The sequence below is a fragment of the Lucilia cuprina genome, chromosome 5 (genome assembly GCF_022045245.1).
Source record: "Lucilia cuprina isolate Lc7/37 chromosome 5, ASM2204524v1, whole genome shotgun sequence".
Classification (NCBI taxonomy): Eukaryota; Metazoa; Arthropoda; class Insecta; order Diptera; family Calliphoridae; genus Lucilia; species Lucilia cuprina.
The window spans coordinates 52,887,073-52,908,143 of record NC_060953.1 but is presented as its reverse complement, the minus strand read 5'-3'; the positions used below and the strand labels follow the sequence as shown (position 1 = coordinate 52,908,143).

The 21,071-nt window shown below is 32.1% G+C and overlaps 7 protein-coding genes across 8 annotated transcripts; 2 read left to right on the top strand and 5 right to left on the bottom strand.

Annotated features, from left to right (window-relative positions):
- Positions 1–336: 336 nt before the first annotated feature.
- On the bottom strand, positions 337–4,258 carry LOC111679404 (protein male-specific lethal-3). Its single transcript, XM_046951030.1, has 6 exons — positions 3,898–4,258; positions 2,988–3,166; positions 2,729–2,922; positions 1,739–2,048; positions 505–1,157; positions 337–444 (listed from the first exon to the last, which is right to left on the bottom strand). The coding sequence occupies exons 1-6, from the start codon at positions 4,000–4,002 to the stop codon at positions 356–358; spliced, it is 1,530 nt and encodes a 509-aa protein (XP_046806986.1). The 5' UTR covers positions 4,003–4,258; the 3' UTR covers positions 337–355.
- Positions 4,259–5,324: 1,066 nt separating this feature from the next.
- Positions 5,325–8,865, top strand: LOC111679400 (heat shock protein 83). The gene is made up of 2 exons (XM_023440974.2): positions 5,325–5,587; positions 6,154–8,865. The coding sequence occupies exon 2, from the start codon at positions 6,154–6,156 to the stop codon at positions 8,302–8,304; it is 2,151 nt and encodes a 716-aa protein (XP_023296742.2). The 5' UTR covers positions 5,325–5,587; the 3' UTR covers positions 8,305–8,865.
- Positions 8,866–9,825: 960 nt separating this feature from the next.
- LOC111679402 (UPF0235 protein C15orf40 homolog) lies at positions 9,826–10,674 on the bottom strand. Its single transcript, XM_023440977.2, has one exon. It carries the CDS (start codon positions 10,571–10,573, stop codon positions 10,154–10,156), a length of 420 nt encoding a protein of 139 aa, XP_023296745.2. The 5' UTR covers positions 10,574–10,674; the 3' UTR covers positions 9,826–10,153.
- A 225-nt stretch (positions 10,675–10,899) lies between these two features.
- Positions 10,900–12,002, top strand: LOC111679396 (SOSS complex subunit B homolog). Its single transcript, XM_023440971.2, has one exon. It carries the CDS (start codon positions 11,081–11,083, stop codon positions 11,897–11,899), a length of 819 nt encoding a protein of 272 aa, XP_023296739.2. The 5' UTR covers positions 10,900–11,080; the 3' UTR covers positions 11,900–12,002.
- On the bottom strand, positions 11,971–13,807 carry LOC111679403. 2 transcript variants are annotated; one of them, XM_023440978.2, is made up of 4 exons: positions 13,647–13,807; positions 13,458–13,580; positions 12,479–12,623; positions 11,971–12,312 (listed from the first exon to the last, which is right to left on the bottom strand). In XM_023440978.2, exons 1-4 carry the CDS (start codon positions 13,719–13,721, stop codon positions 12,026–12,028), a joined length of 630 nt encoding a protein of 209 aa, XP_023296746.2. In that variant the 5' UTR covers positions 13,722–13,807; the 3' UTR covers positions 11,971–12,025. The 2 variants fall into 2 exon arrangements, with proteins under 2 accessions (XP_023296746.2, XP_046808693.1); XM_046952737.1 differs by having other exon boundaries at positions 12,479–12,602.
- An 850-nt stretch (positions 13,808–14,657) lies between these two features.
- LOC111679395 (stress-associated endoplasmic reticulum protein 2) lies at positions 14,658–17,567 on the bottom strand. Its single transcript, XM_023440970.2, has 3 exons — positions 17,477–17,567; positions 17,084–17,207; positions 14,658–15,435 (listed from the first exon to the last, which is right to left on the bottom strand). The coding sequence occupies exons 2-3, from the start codon at positions 17,165–17,167 to the stop codon at positions 15,325–15,327; spliced, it is 195 nt and encodes a 64-aa protein (XP_023296738.1). The 5' UTR covers positions 17,168–17,207; positions 17,477–17,567; the 3' UTR covers positions 14,658–15,324.
- Positions 17,568–19,175: 1,608 nt separating this feature from the next.
- Positions 19,176–20,411, bottom strand: LOC111679387 (ATP synthase subunit b, mitochondrial). The gene is made up of 3 exons (XM_023440962.2): positions 20,252–20,411; positions 19,468–19,979; positions 19,176–19,412 (listed from the first exon to the last, which is right to left on the bottom strand). The coding sequence occupies exons 1-3, from the start codon at positions 20,277–20,279 to the stop codon at positions 19,233–19,235; spliced, it is 720 nt and encodes a 239-aa protein (XP_023296730.1). The 5' UTR covers positions 20,280–20,411; the 3' UTR covers positions 19,176–19,232.
- Positions 20,412–21,071: the final 660 nt, after the last annotated feature.

Sequence of the window (21,071 nt, the reverse complement as noted above, 5' to 3'; positions counted from 1 at the left end):
AGTCGAATCATTCGGTAATAATTGTATTGATAGTAATTCATGAGGAAACGGATTGTTAAAAATATTACCAAGTACGATCACAAAACAATTTAATAAAAATATATATAAAACACAAAATAAAATAATATTTTTAAATATTGCCATTGATAATCAAGCAATTTAGAATAAACTTTAAAAACTAAAATATAAAAAAGTTGTCTTACTTTAGAGAACCAATTATGGAATAATAAAAGCGGTAAAGGAAATAAAATATGCAAAAGCAAAACAATTTACACAGGTGTTATGGTTAAATGTTATATGTACACATAATGATTATGATTATATAAAAAAACAAACAAAAAACATGCAGATAAACTTACTTGGTAAATGTATCCAAATGTTGCAAAAGAACTTTTAATTTTTCATCAGTCATAGAAGAAGCATTTAAAAATTCTGGTAATTTCACTAAAAAGAAATAAAAAAGTAAATATGTTATACTTCTTAGCTTTTTGATCGAATAACTACCTAATAATCTGGCTAAATGTGGTGCGCCAAAGATCATAGCCGGTGCTGGGACAGCATTTGTCGGCAACAGACGCCAAGATAAAACATTTTGTAAGAAATCTCGAATTTGTGGAGAAATTGGTGGCAAAGATTTCAAATAATTCAAATGTGATACTGGTATATTAGAGTGTAAGGGTGTAGATGCACCCGAACTGGTACTAGCAATACTGGATAAACAATTCTCTAAAGTAAGATCACAATCATCACTACGATGTGAACGTAATTTTCTACGTTGTGGTTGATCTTCTTGTGAGGCCGTTGTAGTTGTTGTATTGACATTATTCGCTATGCTCGAGGCTGGAGCGCTACTTGGCGTTTCAGTCAAATTAGTAATTGGGGTAACACCAGTAGTTGCTGTAGGAGTAGTAGTTTCTATAACTATATCTGCTGCTGTTGTATTAGTTGCAATAGTACTTGTTTCTCCAGCATCTGTTTTAGTATTAAACCATTCCATACTAAATGCAGGTGTTGCTACATAGGTGAACGTTTTTAAATTCTCTTCAGATAGATAGGATAAAGCATAATCCTCCTCTTCTTTGTAGAGTAAATAATCGGTTATGGTAAAATCGAAATAAATTCTTATTCCATCAGCCACCTCTTTAAGTAAAGTAATTCTGAAATTTTACATCAAATTTACATTTTTATTAAAAATGTTACTTTATGTCAGTTCTAGTTCAGTTCTAGTTCAGCTCTAGTTCAGTTCTAGTTCAGTTCTAGTTCCGTTCTAGTTCAGTTCTAGTTCAGTTGTAGTTCAGTTCTAGTTCAGTTCTAGTTCAGTTCTAGTTCAGTTCTAGTTCATTTCTAGTTCAGTTCTAGTTTAGTTCTAGTTCAGTTCTAGTTCAGTTCTAGTTCAGTTCTAGTTCAGTTCTAGTTCAGTTCTAGTTCAGTTCTAGTTCAGTTCTAGTTCAGTTCTAGTTCAGTTCTAGTTCAGTTATATTATTAAATATAAATTTATTTCCAACACCTGTGGTAACTATGTACATAGTATGTAATAAAAAAACAATAAATTAAAAACAGAAAATTTTTAGAACCCTATTAAGTTACCAAGGAAATATGTATATATTTTTAATGATCTTATGTAGACAACAATTAATAAATAAACAAACAAAAAACTAAAAAAAACTATCAAGCACACTTCAACCCTCAATTAACTATTTAAAAATATCTAAACAACCCATGCACTTCATTCACTTACGTATTAATCATTTTATCCACATCCTTTTCCTTTTTATCCGCCGTACGCTGTTGTGCTGTACGTCGTCTAGTAGTACCACCTTCGGTCTGATTATTGGTAAAGACCATTTTTAGAGCGGTCTGTTTAACGAAATTTTCCAGTATTGCAACAATCGGTGTGCGTGAGGGTAATGCATGCTGTTTACCATATTTAACAATCATATCATGATCATATTCCAAATATTGACGTAAACGTTCACTGATACGTAACATAACACGATCTTCATCATGAAAACTTTCAACAGAACTGCAACACGAATCGGTTTCACAATCTGTGTAATAAAATAAATAATAAAATTAGAAAATTTTATTAATTTACATAATATTCTTTTTTATAAATTATACTTTTAGGCATTTGTTTTTATTTGATTTCGGCAAATATTTTTTGGAATAAAAAGCAACCAAAAAGCATTAGACCGTTACCACGGTTTGCACTAAACTGCAATAATATTGTTACCGCATACATACATAAATATGTATACAATTGTATCTGCTACATTGGCATATATGTATGTATATGTATTCGTAGTTAGTATATGTTATAAGGGTGACACAGATACGATTCGAAGTTGTTAACAGTTTCATATTATTTTGTTATTTTTCTGCTTTTTTAGATATTTGTGCGCACATTGACCTACATTTTACTAAAATAAGCATATACAATATACATACTGAGATGCGGAGGAACAGAACCGACAGACAGAACTACACGTATGAATTCTATGCAAAAAGTTCATTGCACTAAATATACATATGTACATACGTATGTTTTTAATAGAAAAATACATACAAACACATTTTTTATAATGTTTGTGGTGTATTAAACACACCCACCCACCCTTGTTGCTCTGTAAGCAGACCACGCTTTAAACATGACAATTGTTTATAAACAATATACGGTTTATAGTTTCCGTTATAGTTTTTTTTTATATATAATCTATTATATAGTTACCATCTTTCATAGAACAATTTTCATTTTTCTCAAATGTACTACCCGAACTACTAAAATTATCCTCCGAAATACCGCGTGGTCTCAATTTTGTGGGCGAAGTACTGGCATCGGCTGAATCCTCCGAATTAATAGCTGCCGATTTACGTGAACGTTTTTTATTTTTACTATGTTCTTTGCGATACAAATAGGCTCCCCTGGAAGATTATATTAAGGGAGTAAAGTTAAAAAATATATTTTATTTAGTTAATTTACTGCTTACAATTGCAATTGGGCTTTCTCAGCTAAGTCACGCTGTAACTGCCTATTTTCTTCAGTATCTTTAAGGACAAAGTCAGCACTAACTTTTCGATCCCATGAACTGCTCCAGCCTTGAAAATGTATTTTGTATTGTATAATTTTGCGCCCTCTTTTGTCCTTAGTTTCATATGTTCCTAATATCTGAAAAATATACAATTTATAAGAATTAATGAATGTTATTAAATGGATAATATTTAAACATTATTGATTACGGAAAAATATATTCAGGTACAACTTCAAATAGAACTAGAACTGAACTAGAGCTGAACTAGAACTGAACTAGAACTGAACTAGAACTAGAACTGAACTAGAACTGAACTAGAACTGAACTAGAACTGAACTAGAACTGAACTAGAACTGAACTAGAACTGAACTAGAACTGAACTAGAACTGAACTAGAACTGAACTAGAACTGAACTAGAACTGAACTAGAACTGAACTAGAACTGAACTAGAACTGAACTAGAACTGAATAAGAACTGAACTAGAACTGAACTAAAACAGTACTAGAACTCATCCCAAACCGAACTAAAGCTAAAACTGGACTAAATTCCTTAAAAGAATGTTAGCGGAAAAGAATGGTTCCTCTCGATGAAGTGCAGTCGTAATCTTCCATAGATGGAACCCTTGTGCGATAAGTAATCCTGGTGCAACTATTCACAAAATAAAGCAATCAATATCTACGGCTATGCATAATCCCACCTTCTCCCAACAGAAATATGAAAGTAGAAGTTCTAGATTTGTAAACCCAAGCCAAAACCATTTTACTTATGAAATCTTTCTTTAAATCATGTATTTTTAATTAAATCTGTGTATTTATCATTTCTTTAAGACCTACCATTGAAATTATACAAATTATTTTCAGTTTCTTACCTTGGAATCATAGAGAACTTTTGCTTTCGAAGGATCTGGTTCATAACATAAAACTTTTTCGCCCTTCTCGAAATAACGAGAACGGGGCCCACGTGTTGAAACCATTATCACAAAATAATTCACTTAAACATTATAATTAGATAAAAAGAACACTAAAACAAAATGTTATAACTATACCGCCAAAAATTCAACAAACTTTAAGAAATTTCGAGTAAATTGCACCGCAAAGTAAAAAACCGACATGATAAACAAAAAAATACATAAAAGAGCGCAAACAGCTGTCATTTACAGGGTTGTAGATATTTGAAATTTTTACCTAAAAAGGGAAAAATAAAAGGCCACACTTTTGGAAATTATAATTAGAATTTTTGATTTCATTTATTAAATTTATATAAAAACAAAAAAGATGTTATAATATGTATGAGATAATGTTTGCAAATTTTAATTTTTACAGTCAAATTTTATAAAATATGTTTAAAGTATATGATTGTCACATTTTTTAATTATTCCACTTTTCATTGTTTTTATTTAAGACCGGCAACTCTGATGTTTTGCTGCACATCAGCTGCACTGGCGAAAAAATTATTAATGCCCCCAAGATGAGAGAAAATCAATATTTTTTAATTTTATGCATTTTTATACATTTTGTTACCAATATTATTTTTTAATAATGTTATTATTTTCTTTAATAAAACATTTAAATTACTTTCATTTATAATTTATGATGACTAATATGTAAATCGAATGTGATTAAATCATACATACTATTTACATATAAAGCACAAAGTACAATAAATTTATTTAATTGAAAAATTAATAGTTAATGCATATTTCTATTAATCAAATACATATTAAGCTTGTAACTTAGTTCAAAAAACACTTAATTATACATAGATTTGTCAATTAATAAGACTTTTTAACTATAATTTAAAGAATAAAAAGTTTTTGAAATAAATAAGTTCATTGTTTGACTAGAAAAATATTTAGTTTATGTCATGATATTACTCAGCAATGCCTAATTTTAATTCCTTTTTCATTTAATTAATAACTTTTATATATTTTTGCATAAATAAATAAAGTAAATTATTGTTGATTCATTCCGCATGTTATTAAAAACAGAGAGAACATTGTAGAAATTTTGACATTGGTGCAATTTTACAGTTTAAAAGCCACTGCTTCTACATATATACAACGCTGTGTGGGCATTAATCATGTTGAATGTTTTGCACATTTTTTTGATATTTTGCAACTAATAAATAAAAATAACAATAAAAACCTATAATTAATATTGGTTTTCTACAATTTTAATAAATTTATTTTTTTATATAGCTAAAATGTAACCAGTTTCCTTTGTTATCACCAAATAAACAACCACATGATGTTGTTTAGAGCCTACGGAAGTACGGGTAGTTTGTTCCAGAACATTCTAGTGTTTTCGTTTATTTTTGTTTTACCTATAAATTCAGTGCATGGCTGCTAACCGGCATCAGTCTTGAAAGAAAAATTGTGCAAAAAACACCAAGAATTCCAAACGGGAGAAAGTTAAAAGTGTTTTAATTTTCTGAATAAAGAAAAGTCTGAAAAAAAGAACATTAAAAAAGTGTGTAGTTGTTTAATTTCAATTGCAAAAAGAAAAATAATTTAAAAAGTATTTATTTTTGTGAAATTAATATAAAACAAACACATCAAGGTAAGTTTTTATTAAAATAAAATGCAATAACAAAACGTTTTTGTTCTTTTGAAAAAAAAGTGTGATGTAAAAACGCAAGTAATTTGCCAGAAAGAAAAACCTTCAATATGGTTTAAGAATAACGTTACTAAGTAATTGTAAATTGTTCTAGATTAAATATTCTTTGGCCATGACATTTTTAGAAAATTTTAAATCTAGTATATAAAGAAAATCTCCCACCATGCTAATAAAAAGAAATTTCTAGCATGCGATTTTTGAAAGAAAATTCTTCAAAAATTTTTCGAAATTTTAATCGATATTTCATGTTTTTATTCGTTGAAACGCATACCCAATCCATCCCTAAAAAAACTAGTAATTCTTAACAAAACCATTTTGGCACCCCTCCTTTAAAATTTCAAAAAAAAAATCTTAACTTAAAGAGATTTCTAGATTTTTATTAAAAATTTTCAGTACCAATCCCACCCCCTACACAACGAAAAACGTGCGTCATTAAAATTATACTACATATTTTGATTGATTATTTTACTAATAATTTGTCTTTCTTCTTTTTTTTTAATTAAACACAGATGCCTGAAGAAGTTGAAACTTTTGCTTTCCAAGCTGAAATTGCTCAGCTTATGTCACTGATCATTAACACCTTCTATTCCAACAAAGAAATTTTCTTGCGTGAATTGATCTCCAACGCTTCTGATGCTTTGGATAAAATCCGTTATGAATCATTGACAGATCCCTCCAAATTGGACTCTGGCAAAGATCTCTACATTAAATTGATCCCCAACAAAGAAGCCGGTACATTGACCATCATCGATACTGGTATTGGTATGACTAAATCCGATTTGGTCAACAACTTGGGTACCATTGCTAAATCTGGTACTAAGGCTTTCATGGAAGCGTTGCAGGCCGGCGCAGATATCTCTATGATTGGTCAATTTGGTGTAGGTTTCTACTCTGCTTACTTGGTTGCCGATAAGGTTACTGTTACCTCAAAACACAACGATGATGAACAATACATTTGGGAATCATCCGCTGGTGGTTCGTTCACTGTCAAGCCCGACAACTCGGAACCTTTGGGTCGCGGTACCAAGATTGTTTTGTACATTAAGGAAGATCAGACTGACTACTTGGAAGAGTCCAAGATTAAGGAGATTGTCAACAAGCACTCTCAATTCATTGGTTATCCCATTAAATTGTTGGTCCAAAAGGAACGCGACCAAGAGGTCAGTGACGATGAGGCCGAAGAAGATAAGAAGGATGAAGAAAAGAAGGATATGGATACTGATGAGCCCAAGATCGAAGATGTTGGTGAAGATGAAGATGCCGACAAGAAAGACAAGGATGGCAAGAAGAAAAAGACCATCAAGGTTGCCTACACCGAGGATGAAGAATTGAACAAGACCAAACCCATCTGGACCCGCAATCCCGATGATATTTCCCAAGCCGAATACGGTGAATTCTACAAATCCCTCACCAACGATTGGGAAGATCATTTGGCTGTCAAGCACTTCTCCGTTGAAGGTCAACTTGAATTCCGTGCCCTCCTCTTCATTCCTCGTCGCACCCCATTCGATCTCTTTGAAAACCAAAAGAAACGCAACAACATTAAGTTGTACGTCCGTCGTGTCTTCATCATGGACAACTGCGAAGATCTCATTCCTGAATACTTGAACTTCATGAAGGGTGTTGTCGACTCTGAAGATTTGCCCTTGAACATTTCTCGTGAAATGTTGCAACAAAACAAAGTCTTGAAGGTCATCCGCAAGAACTTGGTCAAGAAGACCATGGAATTGATTGAAGAACTTACCGAAGACAAAGAAATGTACAAGAAGTTCTACGATCAATTCAGCAAGAACTTGAAATTGGGTGTCCACGAAGATACCAACAACCGCGCCAAATTGGCCGATTTCTTGCGTTTCCACACCTCTGCTTCTGGTGACGATGCCTGCTCCTTGGCCGACTACGTATCTCGCATGAAGGAGAACCAAAAACACATCTACTTCATCACTGGTGAATCCAAGGAACAAGTTGCCAACTCTGCCTTCGTTGAACGTGTCAAGGCTCGTGGTTTCGAAGTCGTCTACATGACTGAACCCATTGATGAATACGTCATCCAACACTTGAAGGAATACAAGGGCAAGCAATTGGTTTCCGTTACCAAGGAAGGTTTGGAATTGCCTGAAAACGAGGAAGAAAAGAAGAAGTTCGAAGAAGATAAGGCCAAATTCGAAAACCTCTGCAAGTTGATGAAATCCATCTTGGACAGCAAAGTTGACAAGGTTGTTGTATCAAACCGCTTAGTTGAATCACCCTGCTGTATCGTCACCTCCCAATTCGGTTGGTCCGCCAACATGGAACGTATCATGAAGGCTCAAGCTTTGCGTGACACCTCCACCATGGGCTACATGGCTGGCAAGAAACATTTGGAAATCAATCCCGACCACGCCATCATTGAGACTTTGCGCCAAAAGGCCGATGCCGACAAGAACGACAAAGCTGTCAAGGATTTGGTTATCTTGTTGTTCGAGACCTCCCTCTTGTCATCTGGCTTCTCATTGCAAAGCCCTCAAACTCACGCTTGCCGCATCTACCGCATGATCAAACTCGGTCTCGGCATTGATGAAGATGAGCCCATGACCACCGAAGATGCCCAAAGTGCCGGTGACGCTCCCCCATTGGTCGATGATACCGAAGATGCTTCCCACATGGAAGAAGTCGATTAAACGCTTAATAATACAGCAACTACATTTAGTGTTATAAGTAGTTTTTAAGTTAACACAAACAAAAACAAACACACCTACACTATCATTTACCAACCCACCTCTGGAAAAGCAAGCACCTAGTGGTGTTGGGGGATGTTTATCTTAACAAGAAACAAAGTGTTTGCCACGTTCTAAGCGGTAAACATGACGCATCATCATCATCAACTCATTAAATCTAAATTACGTTTTATAATTTTATTGTCGTAAGAAGCAGTTGTAAGGTTTAATTTAAAGCAGAAATTCCAAGCCTCCAGTCATAGTTTAACTTTTTTTTATATTTAATTTTCTTTTTTTTTAACTCCCATCGATTAATGTTTAGTTTTTAAATGGTTACATTTACATTGTATTCTAATTAGATAACTGGTAATTATGTGAATTGTTCCATATTTAAAACATGATGGACAAACTATATTGTTAATTTTATTAATGATGTAATTTGTTGCCAATGAATTTAACTCAAATTGAAAGAAAAAAAAAAAAAGAAATTTAATGTAAAATAAAAAAATGTTTAAAAAACTTAAATTTATTTTGTCTTTTTATTCGGTTGGGTCTTCAACAAAACAATTTTTTTTAAGGAAAAGTTTTAATTCAAACAAAATTTGCTTTTTAAAGAAAGTTTTCTCTACTTTAGAAACTATTATCTATACAGAAAAGAAAATTTTTCTTTAGAGAAAACTAGATTGGAAACTTTCTAAAGAAAAAACTGTTATACAGAAAATTTTCTTTAAAAAAGCAGCTGTTAGTAAAGTTTATTTCGCTTTATTATAAAATTCAAATTCGTTTCCAATAAGAAAAAGTTTTGTTTTCTAAAACAAGTAGGAAAGTATAGTCGGGCATGGCCGCCATATATTACCCTACACCATGAGTATATTTTTAACATTTTTATTTTTTATAAAGAAACTTATGTTGAATATTACCATAATTCCAAAATATTTAAGCAATTTATTGATAAAAAAAAACTAAAATTTCTAAATGAGGCTTTATATAGATCAAATATGGGCCGATCCTCGGTAAATTTGGGAAAATGATATATTTTTAAATAACAGTTTTGTTGAGTTTCATTGCGATACAAATGGTTACAAGTCAATTTTAGACGTTTAAGACATTTTTTGAAGGGGGTTTTGTATGGGGGCTAGGGTCAAATAAGGGCCGATCCTTACGAAAATCTGCAGTGTCACTTATACTTTTATAAAACGTATTTGTATCAATTTTTAGAGAGATAGTAGAATATTTGACGTAATTATGGTATAAAAAGTTCAAATCGGGAGGTACGGTTGTATGGGGGTTAGGTGAAATAATGGACCGATTTTAAACATTTTCAATAGGCTTCGTCCCTGTGCCAAAAAAACATGCTTGGTCCAAATTTCATCAAATTATCTTGAAAATTGCGGCCTTACCTTGCGCACAAGGTTTACATGGACAGCCAGACGGACGGACGGACATGTCTTAATAGACTCAAAAAATGATTCTGAATCGATCGGTATACTTAAAGGTGGGTATTGGACCAATATTTTTGTATGTTACAAACATCAGCACAAACGTAGGGTATAATGATTTTTAGTTTTTGTTAAAAAATTAACAACTTTTTTTTGTGGACACAAACTCGATTTTGAATTTTAGGTTAATTAGGTCCGTTTACGTTTCAGGTGACGATATAGTTTTCAGTATTGAGATTATAAACACCTTTCCACGAGTAGTATAAATAATTATTTACAATAGTATTAGCTGGCAGTTTAATATTAGTTAACATTTAATGCATAAATTATACAAGTACAAAATTTGTATTTTTTACTTAATTAATTCTTAATTTCTAACCAATTTCTTTTCGTATACATTCCTCTATGGTTTCCGGCGTTGAGACTCCTTTACTAACCAACACAATCTTGTGGCGAGACCGGCAGCCCTTATCCAACGAGACATCACTTTTCCTGAGATTCAATACCTTCGATAGATATTTGACCAATTCTGCATTTGCTTCGCCCTCTGAAGGTGGTGCGGCAATTTGTACACCAACTCCTTCAGTGGAAATGTCGGTAATGCCATTATGTTTTGCACCCGGTTTAGCTAAGATCTTTATTGTAATATTGCCGCTTTTGTCCAATTGTATGGGTTGTTCATCATTGCTGCTACCGGCTTTAGAAGCGGCCGCAGTTTGAGCTGTTGCTGCATTAGTTTTTTTGTTTTTACTTTTCGACATGGTATAAACAGTAGTTTGGAAAAATCTTCGCATATATTATTCTTTTGGATTAATATTTTTAAATTATTAGCTTATCATTTACTATATGTATTTATTTATTCCTGAATATTTGTTTTTTTTTTCTATAAACATATGCAAACAGTTTGGTAATCACTGGTTATGCAACGTTGCCATATTTATTACATCACACAAAGCTGATTTTCTATGTGAATATTATAGGGTTTTGCAAAATGGAAAATATTATTAGAAAATACTTAGAAAAGTGAAACATTAAACTATTTTGTATTAGCAGCATTTCATTCATCACGAAAAAACCCCGATGTAGTAAATTATTTCATAGTTCATATGAATTAATTATATTTTTTATTATATTTACTCTGATTAAATTAGAGAATAATTTTAGCCGCCGCTGAAATTTTTATTGCCAGTCGTTGTCGATTGTCGACACAGGTCTCTAAAGAAAACAAATAGAAATTGTTATAAATAAAACTATTTATTTTATACAAGTTAAACACTGCTAACATAGCACACATAACTATAATGTACAACGGCGAATGTATAGCTATTAAGGATATTAAACCTGGTCTAAAAAATATCAATGTTATATTTATAGTACTCGAAATAGGAACCGCCACAGTGACCAAGGAAAATCGTGAAGTTCGAAATTTCAAAGTTGGTGATCATACAGCCTGTATTAATGTTAGTATATGGGACGAACCTGGCAAGCTAATAGCACCGGGGGATATAATAAAATTAACCAAAGGATATGCATCGATATGGCGTCATTGTTTAACTTTGTACTCGGGCAAAAATGGCGAAGTCTATAAGATCGGAGAATTCTGTATGACCTTTAACGAGGCGGTCAATATGAGTGAACCCAAGAGACCGGAACAGCAGCAAGTTGGTGGTGTGACTGGTGCTATTACCCAGGCTGGTGTTGGTGGTGGCATGGTCTTGAGTCCGGCCCAAATGCCGGCAGGTACAGTTGGTGGTGTTGCACCAAATGTGGTTGTCAGCGGTCAAGCACAACAATTAGCAGCCGGCGTAGGCGGTAATGGCAACACGACACCAGGAGTTCAACGTTTGCAGCCTCAAGCCATGGGTGTAGCGGTTGTAACTGGACCTGGTGGTGGTGGTGGAGCTGGTGGCGGCAGCAATGTACAAGTAGTGCCAAAAACGGTTGCTGGTATGCAACAAGTTGGCATAATTGGTAATGGCACCGCAGCAAAAACGAATACCTTAGGCGCCACAGTACCACCACCTGCCAACGTTACCACAACCCAAACTCAGGCGAAAACCAACAGAGGCGGTCGTACTAATATAACAAGAGCTAGTAATATAAAAACCGAACGAAGATGAAGTTTTACTTAGTTATAAGACGCAAATTTCACATTTTAAGTAAAAATTACTTTAAGAAAAAAACACACAAATACATTTAGAACAAATTAAAATACAATTCAAAGTTTTATTTATTTAAAACAGTATTTAATAAACAGCACACGATTTATCTTCACAACAGTTTAAGATATGTTGTGGCAGTGGTTCGTCGCTGAATAAACCTTGAACTAAACGTGGTCGTACCAAAGTTACCAATGCTCCTAGCAAACATTCTGAGGGATACGTTTTTAGCTCTGCAGAATTATGGTACACGCCATCGTTTATATATAGAACATCTATACCACTCCTAATGCTATTTCGTAAAATTTTATTCTGTACCAAAACATCCAGGTCTTCGGTAATTATATCGGTCAATAAGTTAGTAATGTTGTCAGCTTTAAATGAAAGAAAATTAGTTAATAAAGGACAATACAAAGTATAGTTCTTATGTCATATGTTTAGTGAAGAGTACTAACTATAGACTTGCCTGTGGATCACAGCTTTACCACATTATCTAGTAAAGTTCTAAGTTTGGTCTATAGCTTAGTTCAAATCTTTTACCTTTTATCAAATATATAACATTTTCTTTATCCCATGGAATTGCTGTTAATTCAATATTCTTTACTCCATGCAGATTTTCAACACCATTTAAGTTAATATTATAAACTTCATTCGGATATAGTGTCTGAGTATGAAAAGTATTTAACTGAAAATCAATTTACAAATAGTAAACAAGTATGAATGTATAGTCGGCCGTGGCCGACCATATGATACCCTGCACCAGTCAGTATGTATGTTAAAACTGGGGATTATTTAAAAAAATAAAGCATTTGGTTTGTTTTTTGAACTTTATTTCGGAATATTTTTACTTTTTTTTGGCAAAAAAAGAGATTTTTTTAAGAGGGCTCAAAGGGGGAGTTGGCAAAATATGGCCCTATCCTTAAATATGTTGGTAGGGGGAGTTAAGTCTTCTTAAATATTATTTATGTAGAATTTAAAAGTGTTATTAGTGTTTGTAAGTGAACTTTGACCTTTAAGTCATTTTCTGAAGGGGAGTTTGTATGGGGGATAGGGTCAAATGAAGCCCGATCATTACAAAAATCAGTTGTGTCATTTAGAGTTCTATAAAACTAAGTTTTGTCGACTTTTGTTAACATAATAGATCATTTAAATTAATTATAAGCCAAAAGGCCCTATTTGGGGGGTACGGTTGTATGGGGGCTAGTAGAAATAATGGACCGATTTTAACCATTTTCTATAGGCTTCGTCCTTGGGCCAAGAAAAGCGTGTGTGCCAAATTTCATCTTGAAAATTGCGGCATGTACCTTGCGCACAAGGTTTACATAGACAGCCAGACGGACGGACGAACATAGCTTAACCGACTCAGAAAATGATTCTAAGCCGATTGGTATACTTTAAGGTGGGTATAGGACGAATATTTTTGTATCTTACAAACATCAGCACAAACCCAATATACCTTCCCCACTAAAGTGGTGTAGGGTATAAATATACGCTTTTCTTTTAAACTTCTACTACTCACCTTGTATTTCTTCTGTTTAATTGCGTTTAATATTTCCTCTATGGCATATATATTTCCCGAGTAATTCTTTGGTAAAAGTTTTCCCTCCAAAGCTGTACTGTGGCATACTAATAGAGGAGCTTTCTGGTAAGCATTTAAAAAAAACAATTGTTAGTTATTTTAAAAGATTTATAGACATATACGACAAACCTTAAACTCTTCAAAATTTAGATACGTTTTACTAGGTGTTAAGAGAGTGGGTTGAGCAAAATAATTTAAAAACATATCACTTTATTAACAATATGCCTAATAATATAAAAAAGTTGTAAATATGTTTAATATTTTTTCAAATAGTTGGTCAACCCAAAAAAAATCACCTTAAATTGATAACCTCAACAAATATATAAAGGTTGCCAAGTTTTTATTGATAAAAATTAGGGAGGGTAAATCGTTTAATAAAGAGTAGATTAGTGTTCTACAGTTGAAACGAAAAGTCGACTTTTCGACTTTTTTTCATTTAGTTAAAAGTCGACTTTTTGTATTTTATGAAAAGTCGATTTTTCAACTTTTCGACTTTTTTCATTTAAATAAAAGTCGACTTTTCGACTATAAGTATTTTATAAATAGTCTAGTTTTCGACTTTTTCCGACTTTTTGACTATTTTTGACTTCTTTCTACTTTTTTCGACTATTTTTTACTTTTTTCGAGTTTTTCCGACTATTTTAGAGTTTTTGACTTTTTTCCACTTTTTTAAAATTTTTGATTTGTTTCTACAATTTCGATTTTCCGACTTTTTTCAACTTTTAGACTTTTCGGCTTTTTTCGACTTTTATTCACAAAGTAGTCGACTTTGTGAATAAAAGTTCAACTTTTTTCACAGACGATAGTCGAGTTATCGAATTTTTTGGAACAAAATAGTCGACTTCGACTTTTTTCGACAAAAAGTCGTTTGTTCGATTATTCGAAAGTCGATTTATAGAACCCTAGAGTAGATCTTTCGTCAAAAATATGAACAAGTAAATTTTTCTTATTTTCTCTGTTTTTCATCAAAGTTATTGATATATAAATATAGACCAACTTGAAATTGTCATAAATGACTGATGACCATTAAATTTGACATTTTTGTCAGCGATTATTGCAACCATAAAATCAAAACAAATACATTCACAAATATTTTTAATTTATTGTTTTCAAATTGTTTATTAAGTAAAAAAATTAATATACATATTTATATATATAGTATATATTTAATATTATGAATTTATATATCATATTTATATCTTTATACAAAAGAAAAGTATAATAAATTTGAATTTGATTTAATATAAATTTTTATCTACTAGCACTTAGCACTTAATGAACGGAAAGGGTAAATTATATTTAAAAAAAAATAAACCGAGGAGTTGAAAGAAAAGCTTTATATATGAACAAATGTTTTTGAATATAACATTTAAGAAACAGTACAAATATTCATTCTTTTCTCTCCACAGAACAAACAAAAAGGAATGCATTTAAAATATCGAGAGAAAACATACTACAAAGTAAAACATATTTTGTAACAAGATTTTTTTCAAAATACATAATTAGAAAATTTTATATTGTAGTTCAGTTTAAGGTCGGTCTTTAACAGTTTTTGTTTATAATAGTTTGTTTTAGCAAAGTTAAAAAACACTTCTTTTCTTTTTTGTTCATTCCCTTTTTGGCTAAAAATGATTGACTGTTTTTTTTTTGTTTGTTTTGGATAACTTGTTTTGTCTTAGTATTTTGTTGTAGCATGCTGTTGTTGTTGCTGTGAGCTTGGTGTGTGAATGGTTATAATGTGTATTTTGTTGTTATTGTTAAATTTAGCCGAAGAAAAATGCTTCCAATTTTGATAAATTTAAATCATTTACGCTGCTCGGATGGATTGGATAATTTGGAAAATTGCTGAGCCACAAACAACAAAAATGAAAAGTGCTAAGAGCCAGGGTCCAACGGGGTATTGTCCTTCTTTAGCTTTCTGTAAAAGATATATATGGAGATTGGTTAATAAAGGGCAAAGTAAAAGAATAAAAACGAATAAACATTTAAACAAGTAGGAAAGTATATTCGGGCATGGCCGACCATATAATACCCTACACCATGAGTATATTTTTAAATTTTTATAAAGAAACTTTTATGTTCCAAAATATTTAGGCAATTTATTGCCAAAAAAATTCTAAATGAGGCTTTATATAGGTCAAAAATAGGGGCCGATCTTCGGTAAATTTGGGAAAAGAATATATTTTTAAATAACAGTTAGTTTTGTTGAGTTTCATTGCGATACAAATGGTTACAAGTCAATTTTAGACGTTTAAGACATTTTTTGAAGGGGGGTTTGTATGGGGGCTAGGGTCAAATAAGGGCCGATCCTTACGAAAATCTGCGGTGTCATTTATACTTATATAAAAATTATCTGTGCCAATTTTTAAAGAGATAATAGAATATTGGACGTAATTATGGCATAAAAAGTTCAAATCGGGCGGTACGGTTGTATGGGGGCTAGGTGAAATAATGGACCGATTTCAACCATTTCCAATAGGTTTCGTCCCTGTGCCAAAAAACATGCTTGGTCCAAATTTCATCAAATTATCTTGAAAATTGCGGCCTGTACCTTGCGCAAAAGGTTTACATGGAAAGCCAGCCGGACAGACGGACGGACGGACATGTCTTAATCGACTCAAAAAATTATTCTGCATCGATAGATAGATAGATCCCCACTATAGTGGAGTATCTATCTATCTATCTATCTATCTATCTATCTATCTATCTATCTATCAATCTATCAATCTATCAATCTATCAATCTATCAATCTATCTATCTATCTATCTATCTATCTATCTATCTATCTATCTATCTATCTATCTATCTATCTATGTATCTATCTATCTATCTATCTATCTATCTATCTATCTATCTATCTATCTATCTATCTATCTATCTATCTATCTATCTATCTATCTATTTATCTATCTATTTATCTGGTATATGTCCATCTATCTCAGATCACCATATACTATTAGAAAAGATTACGCGAAGATTGGGTCCGGAACGGGTTCAGTATGTATTTTTATCTACATACATATAGTTATTACCCTTTAATCGGCACCTAAAGGGAGCTGTAGTGCAAATTTTGGGAAAGCAACGCATGTCTGGTCAATAATTTAATACATAATAAACAATATTCTTATACCCAATTCACAGAATTGTGACACGTTTTAGTTTGACCACTATCAACAATCTTATCTTCTAAAAACCTAATAAACCTAATATGCTACATTGAACTACAATAACAGTAAATTATAAAAAATGTTAAGTTTTGTAATTTATAACAACATAACGGAACTTCAAAAAAATGGTTAAATAAAAGAAAACAAAGAGAAAAACCAGATATTGTTAAATACACAAAAGAATACCAAACATAGAAAAAATCAAACAAAAACACTTGGAAAACATGTTGGCGTGGCACTTTCGCCATTAAAATGCATTTATCGAATAACGACTATAGAAGATTAATCGAACAATAACAAATATGATTATAACATAATCATAATAATATAAAAAACAATTGCATTTAAGAGATAATAATCATGTATAATTTATTATTATTGATGCCAATTGAACTTACCGAAGATTTTGGTACATTGCCACGCATTGTAATGTATTTGCTGGCTTTTTCATTAGCAACGCGCATTCTCTGTGGTGGGGCCATTTTTATTTCGTTGTTGTTGTTTGGATTTTTTGTACAAAGGCTGCAAAATGTAGGAAAATAGCAAAATTTAATTTTAAGATTCCTTTTTTTCTAATTTTGTTGTAAATTTATCTCTATTCTACTGAATGTTATAGTACTTTTTTCGTTTTAATTAGCTTGAAAATAAGATTAAGTTTTAAACACTTTAATGTTTTAATAACAAACACTTTTAATTTAGGAACTATTTGTTTAAATTTGTATTTATAGTAATTTAATTTATATGTATAATTTTGTATTTAATAATTTTTCTAGAATAAAAAACGTTCGCACCTTCTCTTCTTCGTAAATAAAATGACACGTAAAGACGAAACCGACACGTATAAAAACAAATGTTAGAAACAGACAACTGTGTCGAAGAAAATAATTACGACGGCGGTGGCTGAAATTAAAAATTGAACGCCGTCATAAAATACACCATAATTTAAAAAAAACGGCGTGTAAGCTAAGTTGCCATTGTATGAAGTGTAATAAGACTTATAGAAACCCTATGGTCGTCATTATTTTTATAGTTATTATTATTCATTATTAGATTATAATTTAATTATAAACTAATACAATTATAGAGCACTAGCTACTAAGACTATCGGCTCGAAGGTCGTCATACACGAAGTTGTATGAAAAATTGGCTTGATAACTTCTTTGGCGCAAAAAGTCTTCAATACGAAAAAGTTTCTTAATGTGGACCGGCACATGCCGAGTTTTCGACAGAATTACTTCTCAGTTACAATTGAAAATTTAAATGATAAATTTCAGTTCTTTACTGTACATGAGCACTAAGTAGACAGATAAGTAAATAAATGTAAGAAAAACAAGTAGGAAAGTATAGTCGGGCATGGCCGACCTACACCATGAGAATATTTTAAAAATTTGTATTTATGAAAAAGAATCTTTTATGTTGAATATTACCATAATTCCAAAATATTTAAGCAAATATTAAGCAAAATGTCTATATGAGTCTTTATATAGGTCAAATATGGGCCGATCCTCGGTAAATTTGGGAAAAGGATATATTTTAAAATAACAGTTAATTTTGTTGAGTTTTATTGCGACACAAATGGTTACAAGTCAATTTTAGACGTTTAAGACATTTTTTGAAGGGGGGTTTGTATGGGGGCTAGAGTCAAATAAGGGCCGATCCTTACGAAAATCTGCAGTGTCATTTATACTTATATAAAACTAATTTGTACCAATTTTTAGAGAGATAAAAGAATATTTGACGTAATTATGGCATAAAAAGTTCAAATAGGGAGGTACGGTTGTATGGGGGCTAGGTGAAATAATGGACCATTTTCATTAGGCTTCGTCCCTGTGCCAAAAAACATGCGTGGTCCAAATTTCATCAAATTATCTTGAAAATTGCGGCCTGTACCTTGCGCACAAAGTTTACATGGAGAGCCAGCCAGCCAGTCAGCCGGACGGACATGTCTTAATCGACTCAAAAAATGATTCTGAATCGATCGGTAATTTTAAAGTGGGTATTGGACCAATATTTTTGTATGTTACAAACATCAGCACAAACGTATAATACCCTCCCCACTATAGTGGTGTAGGGTATAAACATAACATTTTCATAAGTACATATTTAGAAAACTTACAAAAATCAACTAGCGTATTTTGTGATATCTTCCTAAAGCATTGTTATAAATATCATAACTATTCCAAACTCCAATTTTTTCTGGAATTTACTCTGAAGTATATTTTCATACATTTTTATTTTTTGTTTACAAGTGACCATATAAAGGAACCTATACACATCACAATACAGTAATTTGTGTGTGCTTTTAAGCTTCAACATCACTTGATGGTAACAGCATACTGCTAGACCCCTTAACTCCGATTTTTCATAGTAACACAACTTACATACATATTTTGTTTTTAAAATTTCGTTTGACGAGATTTATTACTATTATTTTTTGTAAATTTCACATTTTATCTTTTCAAATATTATATAGTGTGTGGTAGTGTTTTGTTTTATTATTTATTTAAACAATGTTTCATAATAACTAAATGTAATGCAATAAATTATTTACTTGGCACGGGCAGCCAAAGCAGACAAATCGGCAATACATTTATTGAGAGTTTCCTTCTCTTGTTGGGGTGTAATGGAGCCCAAAACATTCTTGACAATCCAGTCAACCATGTGTTTTTGGTTAAGGCGACGTTCAATGTGACGGCACTCAACTTGGTAGTCCAAACGACGTTTGACCTTAAAAATAATTTATGAAAAAAGAGATAAAAAATAAGTACTGTAAAACACATACTTCAGTGTAAACGTTCATGGCGCGTTCACGGAAAGCAGCCTCCAATTGAAGGGCAACATTTTCCTTCTTGGCATCCATGAGCATTAAAGCACCTTCAGCACGCCATTGTTCCTTCTTTTCAGCCTCAATGGATTCTTGAAGGGCCTTCAATTCATCCTCACGACCTTGTTTCCATTCACCTTCAATTCTGTCGATTTCCTTATCAGCCCAGTTAGCAGCTGCAGGTCCGAGTTTCTTAACAGCAACAATAGCCATGATGGCCAATGAAATACCACTGTAATATTCATGTTCCATGACATAGATTTCCTTGGAACACAAGTAGGTAAGCAAACCAACACCGAAGGTGTAGGGACCAGTGACACCAGTCTTGTTGTAGAAGAATTGGAACCATTCTTCAGGAATGAAACCCAAACGCACCTTGCCGGGATGTTCGGGGCGAACGGGACGGTCACCACCGGTAGCGGCAGCAGAAGATGAGGTTCTGACAGCCAAAGCGCCCAAAGGACGTTGAACTATAAAATAAATATTACATAAGTTAAATAAAAGTACTTTTTTAATATTTACAAGCACATTTGTGCAAAATTTTTTCACAAGTTTCTAGATTTGACAGTTGCTGCGACGACTTTTGCGAGCCGAAGTGATTACATAAACTGTGAAAAAAAACTTTGTCGTAACTAACGGGGTACACACACTTGATTTAAAGGTTAAAAAACACTTGCAAATCAAATTGATTTTTAGAAAATGTTTAATTAAAAATGCTTTTTATAATTTTTAATTTATTTACCAGAACGAATTGCGGCCCTCGAAATCATTTTCGTACGAAATTAATTTTTTCTTTTCTTCCACAAGGAAATTGTATTTAGACGACAGTTCTCCGTTCGATTGCGTTTCGAGGCGAATTTGTGCAAAGGTGAGTTTGCGGCTATTGTGAATTGTGACTGTCAAAGTTCTTACAGTGTTGCCAGAAACTATTACTATTGGTTAGGTAAATTGTTAACGGTATTACCTAGGAGATCAAAACTATCATAAGTGATATTGTATTCAAATCGAAAACTAAACTTCTTACGAACTAAATTGTAAATTGTCTAAATCTTATGATATTGGTTTTTCATGAGATATCATTTTTGCTTGCATAAGTTTAATAGTAATTAAATTGATACTTATTAACAAGCCATATAACATTGAGGAGTTTTCCCCCTTTCGTTAAACTACTGTAAAATATGTTAGTATGGTAGCATTATTTTAAGCAAATATTTACAAGGCGAATTTATAAATTCGCTGTTATCTTTTTCCAAGTATTTGTCAGCTGACATTGACATTTTACTTAAGAATAAAAATTATTTATAAAAGTATAACTTTATAAAAAAGAAATACAGTTATATTACTTATTTATTATTGCCGTTACATGAATTTATTTCTACAAAAAACTACTACATTCACAATAGCTTTTTGTATTTACTATTCACAATAGTTATTTCTACATATAAAACACAATATTACATTCCTATTGGAATTTTAGATTTTGTAAACATATTACACATGTTTCGTATATGATAAATAATATGTACATAATAAGATAAAATAAAAAATTAACTTAAAACTTA